The 14,207-nt window shown below is 47.6% G+C and overlaps 1 protein-coding gene across 1 annotated transcript; it reads right to left on the bottom strand.

Moving 5' to 3' along the window:
• Positions 1-5,151: 5,151 nt before the first annotated feature.
• On the bottom strand, positions 5,152-7,855 carry LOC123106084 (uncharacterized). Its single transcript, XM_044528289.1, has one exon. The coding sequence runs from the start codon at positions 7,824-7,826 to the stop codon at positions 5,430-5,432; it is 2,397 nt and encodes a 798-aa protein (XP_044384224.1). The 5' UTR covers positions 7,827-7,855; the 3' UTR covers positions 5,152-5,429.
• Positions 7,856-14,207: the final 6,352 nt, after the last annotated feature.

Below are 14,207 nucleotides of genomic sequence, written 5' to 3'. Positions count from 1 at the left end.
ACGGCGGCTCGTTCACGGCCTAGGAGGAACATGACTGAGGTGACGGAGGCCTGGGCGGCTCGATCACAATGGGCCACAGCACAGGAGGCGGAAATCCGGATCAATGTCCACAACACGCTCTAATGCGGGGCGGTTCAACAGCGCGTCGAATCGGCTCCTCCGCAAGGCAGTAAACCGACCAGGCAAAATACAACGTGTTGAATCGGCTTGGATCCGGGTTGCGCTTGCGTCTGAGTCCTTCTCTGGGTCAAGACCGATTTGACTATAGTTTTCATGTGAGATAACACGCCCGCGAATACTTCCTCGGCGACTTGTGGTGGCTCTGTTGATCTCAGCGACTTGTGGCTACAAACGGATCATAACCTTAATTTCTCTTGAATCTCGGATGAGGCTCAAATCTGACTGTAATCCTTCCGCGATGATTCTTCTTCTTCTTAAAAATTGCAAGCTCCTTGATCCTTAGGAAAAATTCCTCCAAGAGCTCAACACCACCGTGCGCCTGCCTGCCGGGTTATGACTGGTACCAGTTTATGATGGTCTGCCTGTTTATGACTGGTGCCGGTTTATGATGGTTTGCTGGTTTATGATGGTCTGCCGGTTTATGATAGTCTGCCGGTTTATGATTGTCTGTTGAGTTATCATCTAACTTAACTCCTGTCGGGTTATCATCTGACTTAATTCCTGCCGGGTTATCAACTGACTTAACTCCTGCCGGGTTATCAACCTGCCGGTTTACCGTCTGAGTTAACTGGCTGTCTTAACTATTTGTCTTAACTGTCAGCCGGTTTACCAAGTCCCAGCCGGGTTATAACTCCGGCCGGATCATACCGCGGGGTATATCCCCGACACCTTTCTAAATGGTGAGTTTCGTGAGGAGGTTTATAGGCAGCCACCATCGGGGTACTATGCTCCTGATGGTATGGTCTGTAGACTTTGCCGCTTCCTCTATGGTCTTAAACAGGCCCCTCGTGCCTGGTTTGAGCGCTTCGCCTCTGTGGTGACTGTCACTGGTTTCTTGCCCAGTGATCATTATCCCGCGTTGTTTGTTCACACGTCTCCTCGTGGTCGGACTCTTCTCCTTCTCTATGTTGATGACATTATCATCACTGGTGACGACTCTGACTACATTGCCTTTGTTAAGGCTCGCCTTCGCGAGCAGTTCCTCATGATTGATCTTGGTCCACTTCGCTACTTTCTTGGGCTTGAGATCTCCTCGACCTTTGATGGCTTCTACATCTCCCAAGAAAAATATATTCAGGATCTTCTTGCTTGCGTTGCGCTCGGTGATGAGCGCACAGTTATGACTCCTATGGAGCTCAATATTCAGCTTTGTACCTTTGATGGTGACCCCCTTCCTAATCCCACTCGCTATACTGGTGTTACGCGTCCTGACATCTCTTATCATGTCCACATCCTGACTCAGTTTGTTTCAGCCCCCACCTCTGTCCACTACAGTCACCTCCTCCGTGTTCTACGATATCTTTGTGGCACGATCTCTCAGCACCTTTTCTTTCCACGCTCCAGCTCTCTTAAGCTCCAGGCCTACTCTGTTGCTACCTGGGCTAGTGATCCCTCTGACCGATGCTCGCTGTCTGCTTACTGTGTCTTTCTTGGTGACTCTCTGATTGCCTGGAAGACAAAGAAACAGACTGCAGTTTCTCGCTCGAGTACAGAGGCTGAGTTGCGAGCCATGGCTATGTTGACGGCTGAGGTGATCTGGTTACGGTGGTTACTTGAGGATTTTGGTGTGTCTGCTACTACCTCGGCTCCCTTACTATCAGACAGTACTGGTGCTATCAGTATTGCGCGTGACCCGGTGAAACATGAGCTCACCAAGGACATCGGTGTGGATGCCCACTTTGTGTTTGCTGCTGTGCAGGATCAGACTCTTGCTCTCCACTATGTGCCCTCTGAGTTACAGTTGGCGGACTTCTTCACAAAGGCACAGACTCGAGCGCAACATAGTTTTCTTCTCTCCAAACTCAGTGTTGTTGATCCACCATGAGTTTGAGGGGGGTGTTAGATGTGTATAGCCCCTTTTCGGTTTATCCCCATTGTTTAAGGGGTTTCTTGCACTTTAACACACATGTATATGTAATGGCCTTTGGCCCTCAGTGAATACAAGTTTCTCATTATCCAACAATTACCTTTGCTTTGTTTTGCAGTTCTAGGATGCATACATGGCACTAAGGACCACGGTCTGGCAGTGCAAAATTGATGCAGCGAGAGGGCCGGTTAAATGAGTAATGTAACTGCTTTCATGCAATTCAGGATTTCACTGGTGCTTAAGGTGTTTGTATGGTGTCCTACAACATGGTTATATGTATTGCTTGTATTTTAGGTTCAGTTTGATGTGACAAATTCTTCTAACCTTCCTTTTTGCCTAAAATTTCTGCTAGAGTTTGTTGCAGCGAAATTGTGGTGAGCTGCACTTCTTAGTTTTGTAAGTGTGCAAAGTTTAGAAGGTCAGAAAGCTTGGTCATGTATGGAAATTGTACGGTTCTGAACTGAAAATTTAAGGAGCTTTTCCACAGATGGTGTCCCTTCCATTTCTCTTGGGTATTAATTTATGCACAACACAACTAGCTCTTCCGTGCTGGATGATAAACAAAGCTTGCATGTCGCATATTTGCTTGATTTGCATGAGCCATTTTGTTGTCAGCTAAATCATTCAAGTGAACTGTAAGGTCATGTTTCTGATGTTTGGTGCATTTTACCCTCTTATGCATGTTTGACATGAAAAGGAGCTTGACGTGATGACCTTCTAAATTAGTAAATTTGCATAGGGAAGGAAGAACATATTCTTATTATGTGCCAGTTATTGTAATTTTGTCAAAATATGATGTATCTTGATCAGGGGTATCATTGTTAGTTGAGCAATTTCATATACCGTATAGTAGATGTTAATATCCATGAATTGGATCTTATATTCTTTTTGCTGAATGAATAATTATATTTGATCTCCATAGGTTCATCTTTGTTCCAATCCAGGGGCACAACAGGTACAGTTTTCAGTTCCTCATGTGCATGCTATTTTCCAGTGTTGTTTGTTCAATTGCTTCCAAATTCCAGTATTGTATATCATTTTTTCTGTATAAAGGAGATGTGGCTTGATCACCTTGTGAGAGGTATCGAATAGAGCAAAAGATTTATATGTAGTATGCTCTTTTGCATATGCATTATTGACATGTACATTTATTGTACAAGATTGTACTTCTATTTTGTATATTTGCCTTGCACGTAGGTTATGCCTTCCCAAGCACAAGGAAATTTGAAATACCCAGAAATTAATTGAAGATCAAATTGCCTGAACAACATAGTGTTCCACTGGAACAGTAATGAAATTAACCTTACATTCAATCGTGCTTCGAAATGTGAATATTTCTGTTTGTTCATGTTCAAAGAACCATGCACACTCGTTGTTGTGGGTTTCATTCTATTTTCGTTAAAAGTGTGCGTCTGCTGAGCTAAGCCTTTTTTGAAATTTTGGTGCATGCATGTTGTGTTAATCTTAAGATTTGCTGATGTTTGTTCGCATGGCATCATTCTAGTTGGTATTTCTTTAGTAGGGATTGTTGCTTTGATCTTTCCGCCAAAGTTTTTTTTGCAGAAGTACAGAAAGCCTTAGGTACTTAGCATGAAGTTAGTATACTTTTGTCACCTTCAAGACATTGTTCCTAAAAAAGAGGGATCCCATCCCATCATTCAGTCAATCTTGCTTTTCTGATCAGGAACTGTGTGGAAAACCCCCCATGGTATAATTTTATATTAAATAAAAGACAACCCAGGAGGGTTAAAAAAGTTACATAGATGCACAAAAAGAAGAGGACCCCTAGAAATAACAAGTGTCACACCAAGATTTGAATTGTTGTTTCTTGGAGTTCTTAACACAGTGGAAGATGAGCATCAGATCAGATAAGAAGCCAGCCTTCCAACTTGAAAATCTTGGTCTCTTTTCTTGGAAGATTAGCACATTTCTCTCTTTCCATATATTCAAAGAACATCAGACCATAAAGCAGGGCCCAAGGAAGGCATCCTTTGTTTTGTTAAAAGTGTGTGCAATTGAATCAGAGGATACCCAAGTGATCTTAGCAAAATTCTAGCAGGGAGCAACAAAAGGACATTGAAAAAACAAACGTCTCTTGTTTCCAGAGTGTTTGAAGCAGAGTACACAATTAGGTCCAGACTCCAAATGCCGATGTCTTCTCGACATTATGTCCCTAGTATTTAGGTGATCCATCGACAACAGCATGCAAACACTTTTTACTTGCTCAAACACTTGCTCTTCCAAAGCTATGGAAAAATAGCATCCACCTCTCGTCCTCCACATAAGAATTTATAATAGCTAGCAGGGGAATATCTGCCTGAGTTTAATACACAAGGCCAAAGATCATGTTCATTCAAGAACTTCCAATCTGCAGGGATGGCGACAAGTAAATTAGACAGAACTGTCCTCATAAGATTGTTCTAAGGAAGGAAGAATAGTGTGGTGATGTCAGCAGACTGGATGTCCTTGCTCAGAGAGATCTCAGGGTCTAGAGCAAAAGAGAGCTGTCTGGGGAAGAAGTTAGCCAAAATACCCTAAGGGGAAGCAGAGGTACTAGTTTTAGAAATGCATTTGGATATCGCTTTCACATCATTCTTTTGTTAGCAACATGTGCAGGAAGGTAGGACAGTTGACTGCTCAAGAGAGGATCCCATGCCTCCATCAATTGGATGTTGAAGCTCTTCAAGAAAGCTAGAGACATAGGGTATAGGTACCATGATTTTTTTCACTTCTGTTGCTTCCATTTTAGCATTTAATTCTTTAGCTAAAGTGAAGTGATAATTAAGCAGCTCCGGGTTAAATAGTAATACATAACAAGTACCCCTCTATCATTTCACATCATGTATGTCAATTAAACTTTGATCACCTGATGTACACAAGAATATAATAATCCTTTTAAAACTATAATCGATGATATCCACACAAATATTATGATCTTAGTTCCTAACATATTTTCACCAAAGTAGATTCATGTGTCTTCTTAATAAATTTTAAGGGGAAGACAGAGTAAATGGTGGTGCGACATGAAAATTGAATATGGGACTGGGGAGGCCCATAAGCAGTGGCCTGAACTCATTCTTTCATGCATGTTCTTTCTTTCTTTCTGGACAGTTTTAATCTTATTGCGATAGTTTCCACTCGAGAAAAATACAAGTACATTACTTTTGCAAATCAGTAATGCTAAGAAATCACCACTGACATGCTTTTCGAAAGGCAAGAACAAATCCAAACACACCATGCAGAAGTATTCAAAATCAAACAATGTAATGGAAAGAAGCAAGCCACCACACCAAAAAGCATTAAGGGATGGGATGAAGCAGCGCACAACATAGAAGCATGCCAAGCTATCCCTGAAAATGGGCGCGCACAAGACACCAACGCTCTACGGTTCAAATGAACCATGTGCTGCCTCCCTGGGTGCAAGGGCTAGCCTGGTTATGCCAGTATGTGTGCACAGTGCCCATAGCACGGTGATGAACTCGCCGCCATGCGCGAGTGACTCCTTGTGGGCCTTCACGTGCAACTCGCCGCCCGACGGTGCAATGTACACCATGAGCTCCGTCCATAGATCGGCCAGAAGCTCCCACACAAACTCACCCGTGTCATTTTCTTTGGCCTTCTCAATCAAAGCCTTACCCAACTTACCCCCCTTCTGCACCACCGTCACCGCCTGTTGCTGTGATTCGCCGATCTCTGTGAGCCTCTTGTACCTGGTTCCTCGCAGTGATAAGTGGTACCGCCAACAACCACCAAGCTCCTTCTTCAACTCCTTCTTCATGTCGTTGTAAGCATGCTCTGTCCCATCCTTGTCTTCAGGGAGCAGCTCTGGGGAAAAGCCCACCAAGTAAGCGCAGTACTTGGACAGTGTCGTTGCTACCTTACGATGATGCCCCATCTCTTTCTCCTTCTGCGGATACGTCATCTCCAAGAGGCCAGTGGCAATGTGACAGGTGAGGATGAACTCGGCGATGCTCTTGCTCTCACAAACCGACGAGAGCAAGGGTTGGTATGCCCTGTGCTTGTTCAACTGCAGTGTTGACCAACCACTATTGAGAGGGTCAGCGTGGCCATCAATGTCATAGTCATCCATGTGAGCCACCACGTATTCCACGATGGACTTCTTTACTTCCTTGGGCACTGCCTTGGTAGGCATTGTGAAGGAGGAAAGCGACGACAGTGGGCAGAACCCTAGCACGGAGAATTGCTTGAAGCAGAGGTTAGGGTGGCTTAGCTTACTTCGCGCCCATAGGATGCGGCGCATGAGCCCGCTTACGATGCTACTCTCACGCCAGGGGCGCTTAGCGGTGTACTCACAGAGTAGCGACACAATGAGCCAGTTGGATAGGATGAAGACGAGGAACTCCCAGACTTCCTCGTAGATGAAGGTGAGTATAAGCAGAGTGGTGGTGCCTAGGTCGACACTGGCGAATAGCACCTCCGGTGAATGGGTGATGCTTTTCAGGAGGCATTTGACCAGTGTTGGTGCACCGGTATAGATGATGTAGTTGTCACTCGTGATGCTATGGTAGGCATAGAGCACGTTCCCATTGCCACAGGCAATGAAAGTCAAGAAGCAGAAGGCCCAAACTACAATTGGAAACAAGATGTAGTTGGCTAGGAAGAAGAAAGGGTTGGAGAACACGACCGGTAGAACGGAGTGGTAGTACTCGCAGATGAATTGGATCTCGTCGTTGAAGACTTGGAGCAGTGCAACCTCCGCGTCTTGCTCCTCCTCATCCTTAGGCAGCTTCTCCTGGTACAAACCTTGGAAGATGAGGTCCCGACAATTGTGGGTCTCCTCGCTGGTGATGGGGATGTCCTCAAACCTACGGCGCAGCAGCTTGTAGAGAGCAAAGGAGAGGCAGAGCCTTCTGAGTCTTGGGTCTTTCTGGAGCAGACCGTCCTCCTCGCTAGCTACGAGCTTCCAAATGTCACCAACCGTGACAATGGTGGAGCCAGTGCCGGCGGTGTCTGCGGTAGTCGTCTTCTTCAGATCGACTTGGTAGCCATGGGGACCTGCTTCCTTCCCCAAGTTGTCTTCTCCCATCACGGTGTACTTGCACATCTTCAGCAGCTCCGACCCCAGCTCCTGGACATTCCCGGCCTGCCCTTGCTGTTGTTGCATGACCTGGGCCATGTACGAGTTTAGCAGCTGGGCGTTCCTGCCATAGGCGAAGGAACGCTTGAACAGCTCGTTGACGACGACCCGCTGCAGCAGCTTGGCAGCAGCAAGGACCCATAAGGTGCCGTAGATTGCCTTCTTGCCTGCGCTTTTGACGTTGTAGAAGACGAGGTAGCCCAGCCAAACGATGCGGGCAAAGCGATCGATGGTGCCTGAGTACACCTGCATGCCCACGTTCACCAGGATCACCTCCACCTTCTTGCGGAGGAGCTCCACAAGAAGCATCCACATCAGGATGGTCCTTGCTCGCAGCGACAGCTCGTCACCAAGCTGACCGTAACTGGAGCTATTGGTACTACTATTAGTAGCAATGGTGGCACCTTCGTTCTTGGTCTCGGAAAAGAGGTAGGACATGACTGGGAGGAAGAGGGAAAGCGAGGTAGAGAGGAAGAGACGGACGCTGGGGTTGAGGATGGCGCTCACGTCGGAAAAGCGGCTGAAGAGGTTGAGGTTGAAGAAGAGCGCGGCAAGAATGAACATGAGAACAGAGGTGGCCACCATGGTGCCCTCATTTTTCTGGTTGGCGTAGGAGGAAGTCAGGTTATACGCATAAGGGTAGACTGTGTTGTTGCAGAATGAATCTAAGCCTTTCATCATCAGTCACATGAAGCTACTAGTGCTGGCTACTGAATTCCCTTGAATGTATTGAATTGGCATATCAAATATATACACAGACCATGAGGTGTGAACACGGAATTGCTTACCTGAGCGGATAAATTAAATGTACACAAAGTTAAAGCACCGACAATGGCATGATCATTTCGTCAGTAAAGCTTTGCTTTATGTTCTTTTACAAAGCCTAAATCAGAATCTCTGTAGCTTGAATTGCTTACCTGACCGGACAAACATAACCATTTGAATGTAACACGAAGTTACAGCACCGACAATGGCATGATCATTTCCTTCATAAAACTTTGCTTTAGCTTCTTTTACAAAGATTAAATCAGAATCTTTGTACCTCGAGTTGCTTACCTGGCCGGATAAACATAACCGTTTGAACGTAATAATAAGTTACAGCACCGACAAGCGACAATGGCATGATCATTTTGTCAGTACCATCTTTTCTTTTTGTTCTTTCTGCGAAGCTTAAATAAGAATCTCTCCAGCTCGAAACCTTACCGGATAAGCGTAACACAAAGTTAAAGCACTGACAATGGCATCATAATTTTGTCAGTATCAATTGTGCTTTCTGTTGTTTCTGCAAAGCTCAAATCAGAATCTCTCTAGCTCCAATTGCTTACCAGACTGAATAAACGTAACACAAAGTTAAAGCACCAACATCATTTCATCAGTATCAACTTTTCTTTTTTGTTCTTTTTGCAAAGCTTAAATCAGAATCTCTCTAGCTTGAATTCGCCTTTAGTTCACTTTAGGGAAATTTGTAATGTAGACCTAGTGATAGAAAGTGTGCTCCGAAATAATTGTTTGTCCTTTTCATGCAATTGCGTGTCATCATTTGGTAGGGCTTTCGAAGCATATTTTCTTTCACATTTTGTTGTTTTTCCATGTGATACTTTCTATTTGCCAAAGATGGTCTTTGGAAACATTTGTTCAATATGGTGGAAGCTCCAAGGCATGAGCTCGGCTGGGGAGGATATTGCTAGTTCAGTATTAGTACATACAATTCCCTTTTCCAAAATCAGTAGACCATCTAAGACCGAATTATCCCTGTGAATTTGCATTAGTACGATAGTACTCTTCCCGTTCATTATAGACTTGTGCACACATGAAAGTAGTCATTGAATTCTACTGCCCCCCCCCCTCCCCACAATCACGGAAGATTTGTCATTTGGGACTTATTTTGTGCTCTTTTCCTTTCCATTTACTCTTTTTCTTTGGCAAAGATGGCGAGGGGACCCACATTTTAAGATACGATTGTGGCATGATAATTTCATCCATCCATATTTATCTTTCTTCAATTAATATGCTTCTTCTACCTTTTCTTTTCTAAGGCTGGGACCAAATCCCCAACATCTGTAGCTGTGATTTTTCATGTGGAGATTGGCATGGTTGATCTAGGGAAATAAACAAAATGGACCTAAGAGCATGTTGTCATCTGCATGCTATTGCATGTGGCTCACTTCATGATTTTACCCAGCATCTTATGGGTCTTGTCTTGTTCTCATTTTCCCTTTCATGTGCATTTTTTCTTGTGTTATTGTTTGATGATTTAGTTTTGGCTTATTGTTATGGCATGATAAGCTTATGCTTATAGATCTACCTTTATTTTGTTTTTGCCTACTCCACTTTCGTTTGGCAAGGCTTGAGTTAACTATGATGTTATTTCAGTAGGACCTGGCGATTGTAGCACCTACAAGCACCGTTACCCTCCTTAGAGGCCTACACGGAGACGAGAGCGTCGGTGTGTTTATGCCCCCTTCCTTATATGGGAAGCATCGTTAGAACGTCGGCGTCTGTTTATGCCCCCTTCCTATATGGGATCCGGTACGAGATGGAATTCGCATTATGAGACAATGTCAAAGAGAAAACGATCAGGTGAGAGTACACCCGCATTGCCCTAGCTAAAATGGCATGTTAAAAGGTTTGGAAGGCTGACCGATCAGCTAATTATTAATATCAAGAAGATATCAAGTACAACGTCACGAGCCAGTCAAGAACGAAGTCGATTTATAGCACGCAACACACACAAGAATTACAAGGTGATAGAGAGATGCATCCATCCAGATCCAGCTGCTATATATGGAGATCAGTCAGTAGGTACAGTTGGTGTAGGGAGTCTGACTCTGGTTGATGAAGTTCACTGGGAAGCAGGACACCCTGATGTGGTACGTCCGTGTGCTGGCCAGCCCCACCTCGAACCACACCTTGGCCATCACCACCACCGTGCAGTTGGGCCAGTGCCCAGCGCTGCCACCGCCGCCCTCCGTCGGGTTATCATACTGCGCCCACTGGGCGCGCCATGGCACCTTGGTCACATTCCGTGGCGGCTGGACGTACTGCTGGAACTGGAACCCGCTCATGTTCACCTCGGCGGGATACCACTTAGTCGGATCTATCCATATCACGGCGTCAACGTTGGTGTAGTGCGTCTGCATGCGCCGGCTGGTGTTGTTGGCTGACAGGCTGAAGGTGTAGAATTTTTGCTCCTTGTACCGCCCATCTAGCAGCTTCGCATCCTGGATGGAGAAGAAGACTTGCGGCGGCGATAGGCTGATGATGATGACGGCCGCTATGGCGATGACGACCAGGGTTCCTGTGCTACCTGCGACTACAAGGTGCTTGCTGCTCCATTTGTTGAGAGGAGGAATACCAATAGCCATGGCGGGCAACTATAAGTAGTACCTGCTAGTCTAGCTGGCCAGGCATGTCATCTGGAGTACATATATATAGAGGACCATCCTATTCCTATATGTGAGAGTCTGTCTGCTATTTGGTGCGTCTCCTGACTCTAAACGTCTAACCATGGTTAGTTATATATATATCGCTGGATGGAAACACAAGGGAATTCAGAATTTCAGATCATATATACTTCATATAATCTCTTTGAGCGGAACTTCATCATTTTATGTTCTTATTAAGCAGAGGCAAGAAAGCAATAAATCGTCACTACTGGAATTGGCTTGTATGCCAAGTCGGCGAAGGCCTTGACGGCGTCGCCAAGTTCCAAAAAGGCTTTCATCACACATCTCTAAGCAAAACAGATGATGTGGCGAGTAATTAATGAGGAAAAAAAGGTATGTGGTAACATAGCTAGTTACTGTGGCATCACACATACCGAGACAAGATGAGTCTACAATCTAATAAATAAAGTGTTACATGACACCATATATATATTACTCCCCACTATAGAGATAGTAATATAGACTAATAACATATGCATGTAACTAGTCTAACTTACTATCCACTGTGACTAGTCTAAACTCTAAAGGCACCCAACGGCTGTCAAATGAAAATACCTACATGTTTGCCGAGTGTCCCCAAATGACACTCTGCTAACTTGGTGAATAGGAAAAAAAACAATTTGCCGTCGACGCGCCCTAGACAGGTTCGGTGGTCGTGCCTCCTGCGAACATGTCCTGGCCGGCGCATTGCGCCTCGCCACCCTGTCTAGGCCACAGTAGTATGAGGCTGGAGTTGGTGCGGGTAGGTCGTCGGCGAGGCAGGGGCTGCATAAGAGGATGGTGGAGACGTGGCCAATTGGCACATGGAAGGCGATGGTTGTGGGGTTGGTGGGGGTCGCCATAGTCGTGAGGAGGTAGACGTAGTCTGCGCGTGGGAGGTGACCATAGTCCGCGCCGGTAAGGGGGGTGGGGGTTGCCGGTGGCCGCAAGGAGGAAGCGTCACGCTGGCAAGGGTGTGCGACATGCAAGGAGCGCAGGCACAACGTCAGAAGTTTGCGTGCTTGCTGACTGGTGGTCATTTTCCTGTCAGCGCTTCCGTCGGGAGCTTGCGTGCTTGCTGACTGGTGGTCAATGTTCTGTTAATGCTTCCGCCGTGGTCGTCGGGCAAGTCGAGAGAGGGAGAGAGAGGTCGAGGGAAGAGATCATGGATTGGGGAGAACTGAGAGGGTATGCGAGCTATTGGATATGGGAGAAATCTGTAGTGGAGATAGCGATCCGTGGGAGGGTTGAGCTAACCAATCAGGATGCAACAACTGTGCTGCCTCGGCAAACACATACTCGCTCCCTCCCGAATTACTTGTCACGGCCATGAATGTATCTAGATGTATTTTAGTTCTAGATACATCCATTTCTGGGACGAGTAATTTGGGACGGAGGGAATATGACTTTTGCCGAGTATTACAATCGGTAAACTTCTTTTATATGATGTATGAATTGCACAATGTATTGCTCATGAGCAAAGGCACGTATATATGATGTACAAAGGTGGGTCGCGATCTCAACTATACAAATCAATTAGGAGGTGGACCCAATACAAAAGTATGCACAACACATATACTCAACACCCCCTCCCCCCGCAGTCAAAGCGGCACCGCTGCTGATGCAAAGACTGGACCGGAACTCCTCAAATGACGCCGTAGGCAAGCCCTTAGTCAGGATATCTGCAAATTGTTGGGAAGTAGGAACGTGTAGAACACGAATATGGCCAAGAGCCACCCATTCCCGAACAAAATGAATATCCAACTCCATATGCTTGGTCTTACGATGATGTACCGGGTTAGCGGAGAGGTAGACCGCCGAAACGTTGTCGCAGTAGACTACCGTAGCACGATCCACAGGGCAAGAGAGCTCCTGAAGCACTTGGCGAAGCCACGAACACTCGGCGACGACGTTGGCCACAACACGATACTCAGCCTCAGCACTGGAGCGAGAGACCATAGGCTACCGCTTGGACGACCATGACATGAGCGAGGGTCCAAGGAAGACACAATAGCCTGAGGTGGAGCGACGAGTGTCAGGGCAGCCCGCCTAGTCTGCGTCGGAGTAGGCGGTGAGGGCGGTGTGGCAGGAGGCATGGAGCGTGACGCCAAGGTCCATAGTGCCATAGACATAGAGGAGAATCCGCTTGACAACAGCTCAGTGAACGTCCCGAGGAACATGCATATAAAGATACACCAGCTGCACGGCATAGTGGATCTCCGGTCGAGTCAGAGTGAGGTACTGGTGAGCACCCACGATAGACTGGTAGAATGCAACATCCAAAGCAGGAGAACCATCCGTGGCAGAGAGCTTGGCCTTCGTATCAACATGCGTAGCGGCGGGCTTGCAGTTAAGCATGCCAGCGTGATCCAGGAGCTCATGAGCGTACTTCCTCTGATGAAGGAAGAAGCCATCTGGACGGTGCACCACCTCAACCCCGAGGAAGTAGTGCAAAGGACCCAAGTCCTTGATGGCGAACTCAATGCGAAGACGTGCAGTGAGCTGGCTGAGAAGACCAGCTGTACATGCCGTCAGGATGATGTTGTCGACATAAAGGAGAAAGTATGCCGTGTCAGAGCCCTGGTGATAGATGAAGAGTGATGCGTCCGAGCGGGTGGAGCGAAACCCGAGCTGGTGTAGAAACGCCACGGTGCGCTGGTACCAATCACACGGAGCTTGCTTGAGTCTGTAGAAGGACCGCGAAAGCAAGCACACGTAGCCGGGAAGTGCTGGATCAACAAACCCCATTGGCTGATGGCAGAAGACCTGCTCCTCGAGGTGACCGTGAAGGAAGGCGTTGGAAACGTCCATATGATGCACCGGCCAAGCACGGGAGACCACAAGGTGAAGAACCGTGCGAATCGTGTCGGGCTTAACAACCGGAGCGGAGGTGTTGGGGAAGTCCAGCACGTTGCCGGAAGCCATGAACATCCCATCACGCTTTATAGAGATCAAGGGTACCATCAGGACGGAGCTTGTGTTTGAAGACCCACTTCCTGGTAATAACGTTGGCGTGCCGGGGACGAGGAACAAGCTGCCACGTCCGATTGCGCAGAAAGGCATCGAACTCCTCTTGCCTCGCAGCCGTCTAGAGGGGGTCACGAAGAGCGGCTCGAACGGAGGATGTCAATGGTGATGGTGTAGAGGTGGATGCCGTGTGGATGTAGTCATCCGAAGCGTAGAGCGAACTCGGGCGAAACACGCCCGTACGAGCGTAGGTGACCGGGACGACCACAGTCGCCGGAGCCGTCGAGGGTGCAGACGGGGGAAGCGCTGGGGCCGCGTGTGCCGAGGCGACGGGCGCGAGGGCCATGGGCGCCCAGGAAGGCGTGGGGGGCTCGGGCGCTGAGGCAGCAGACACGGAGGTCACGGGCGCCAACGCAGCCGGCGCAGGGGCCGCGGGCGCCAAGGTAGCCGACGCCAAGACAACCGGCGCGGGGGCCATGGGCGCCAAGGCCGCGAACGCGGCCACCGAGGCCGCGCGAGGAGGGGGCGCCGTAGCCGTGGGCACCATCGCCGCGGGCAGAGGGGGCATCGGTGGGTGGCGTGCCTCAAAGCCAAGGACGGGCCAAGGGCGGCACGCGAACGCCTTGGGAGAGGCATCGAGGCTCCCGGGTCACTAGTGGCGGGAGTAGCT

Source organism: Triticum aestivum, chromosome 5A (genome assembly GCF_018294505.1).
Source record: "Triticum aestivum cultivar Chinese Spring chromosome 5A, IWGSC CS RefSeq v2.1, whole genome shotgun sequence".
Classification (NCBI taxonomy): domain Eukaryota; kingdom Viridiplantae; phylum Streptophyta; class Magnoliopsida; order Poales; family Poaceae; genus Triticum; species Triticum aestivum.
Note: the sequence above shows the minus strand (reverse complement) of the source record. Positions and strands in the feature narration are given on the sequence as shown.

Bases quoted from the DNA above. Each gene is read 5' to 3' on its own strand.
- LOC123106084 (XM_044528289.1), bottom strand. From the start codon at position 7,826: ATGATGAAAGGCTTAGATTCATTCTGCAACAACACAGTCTACCCTTAT.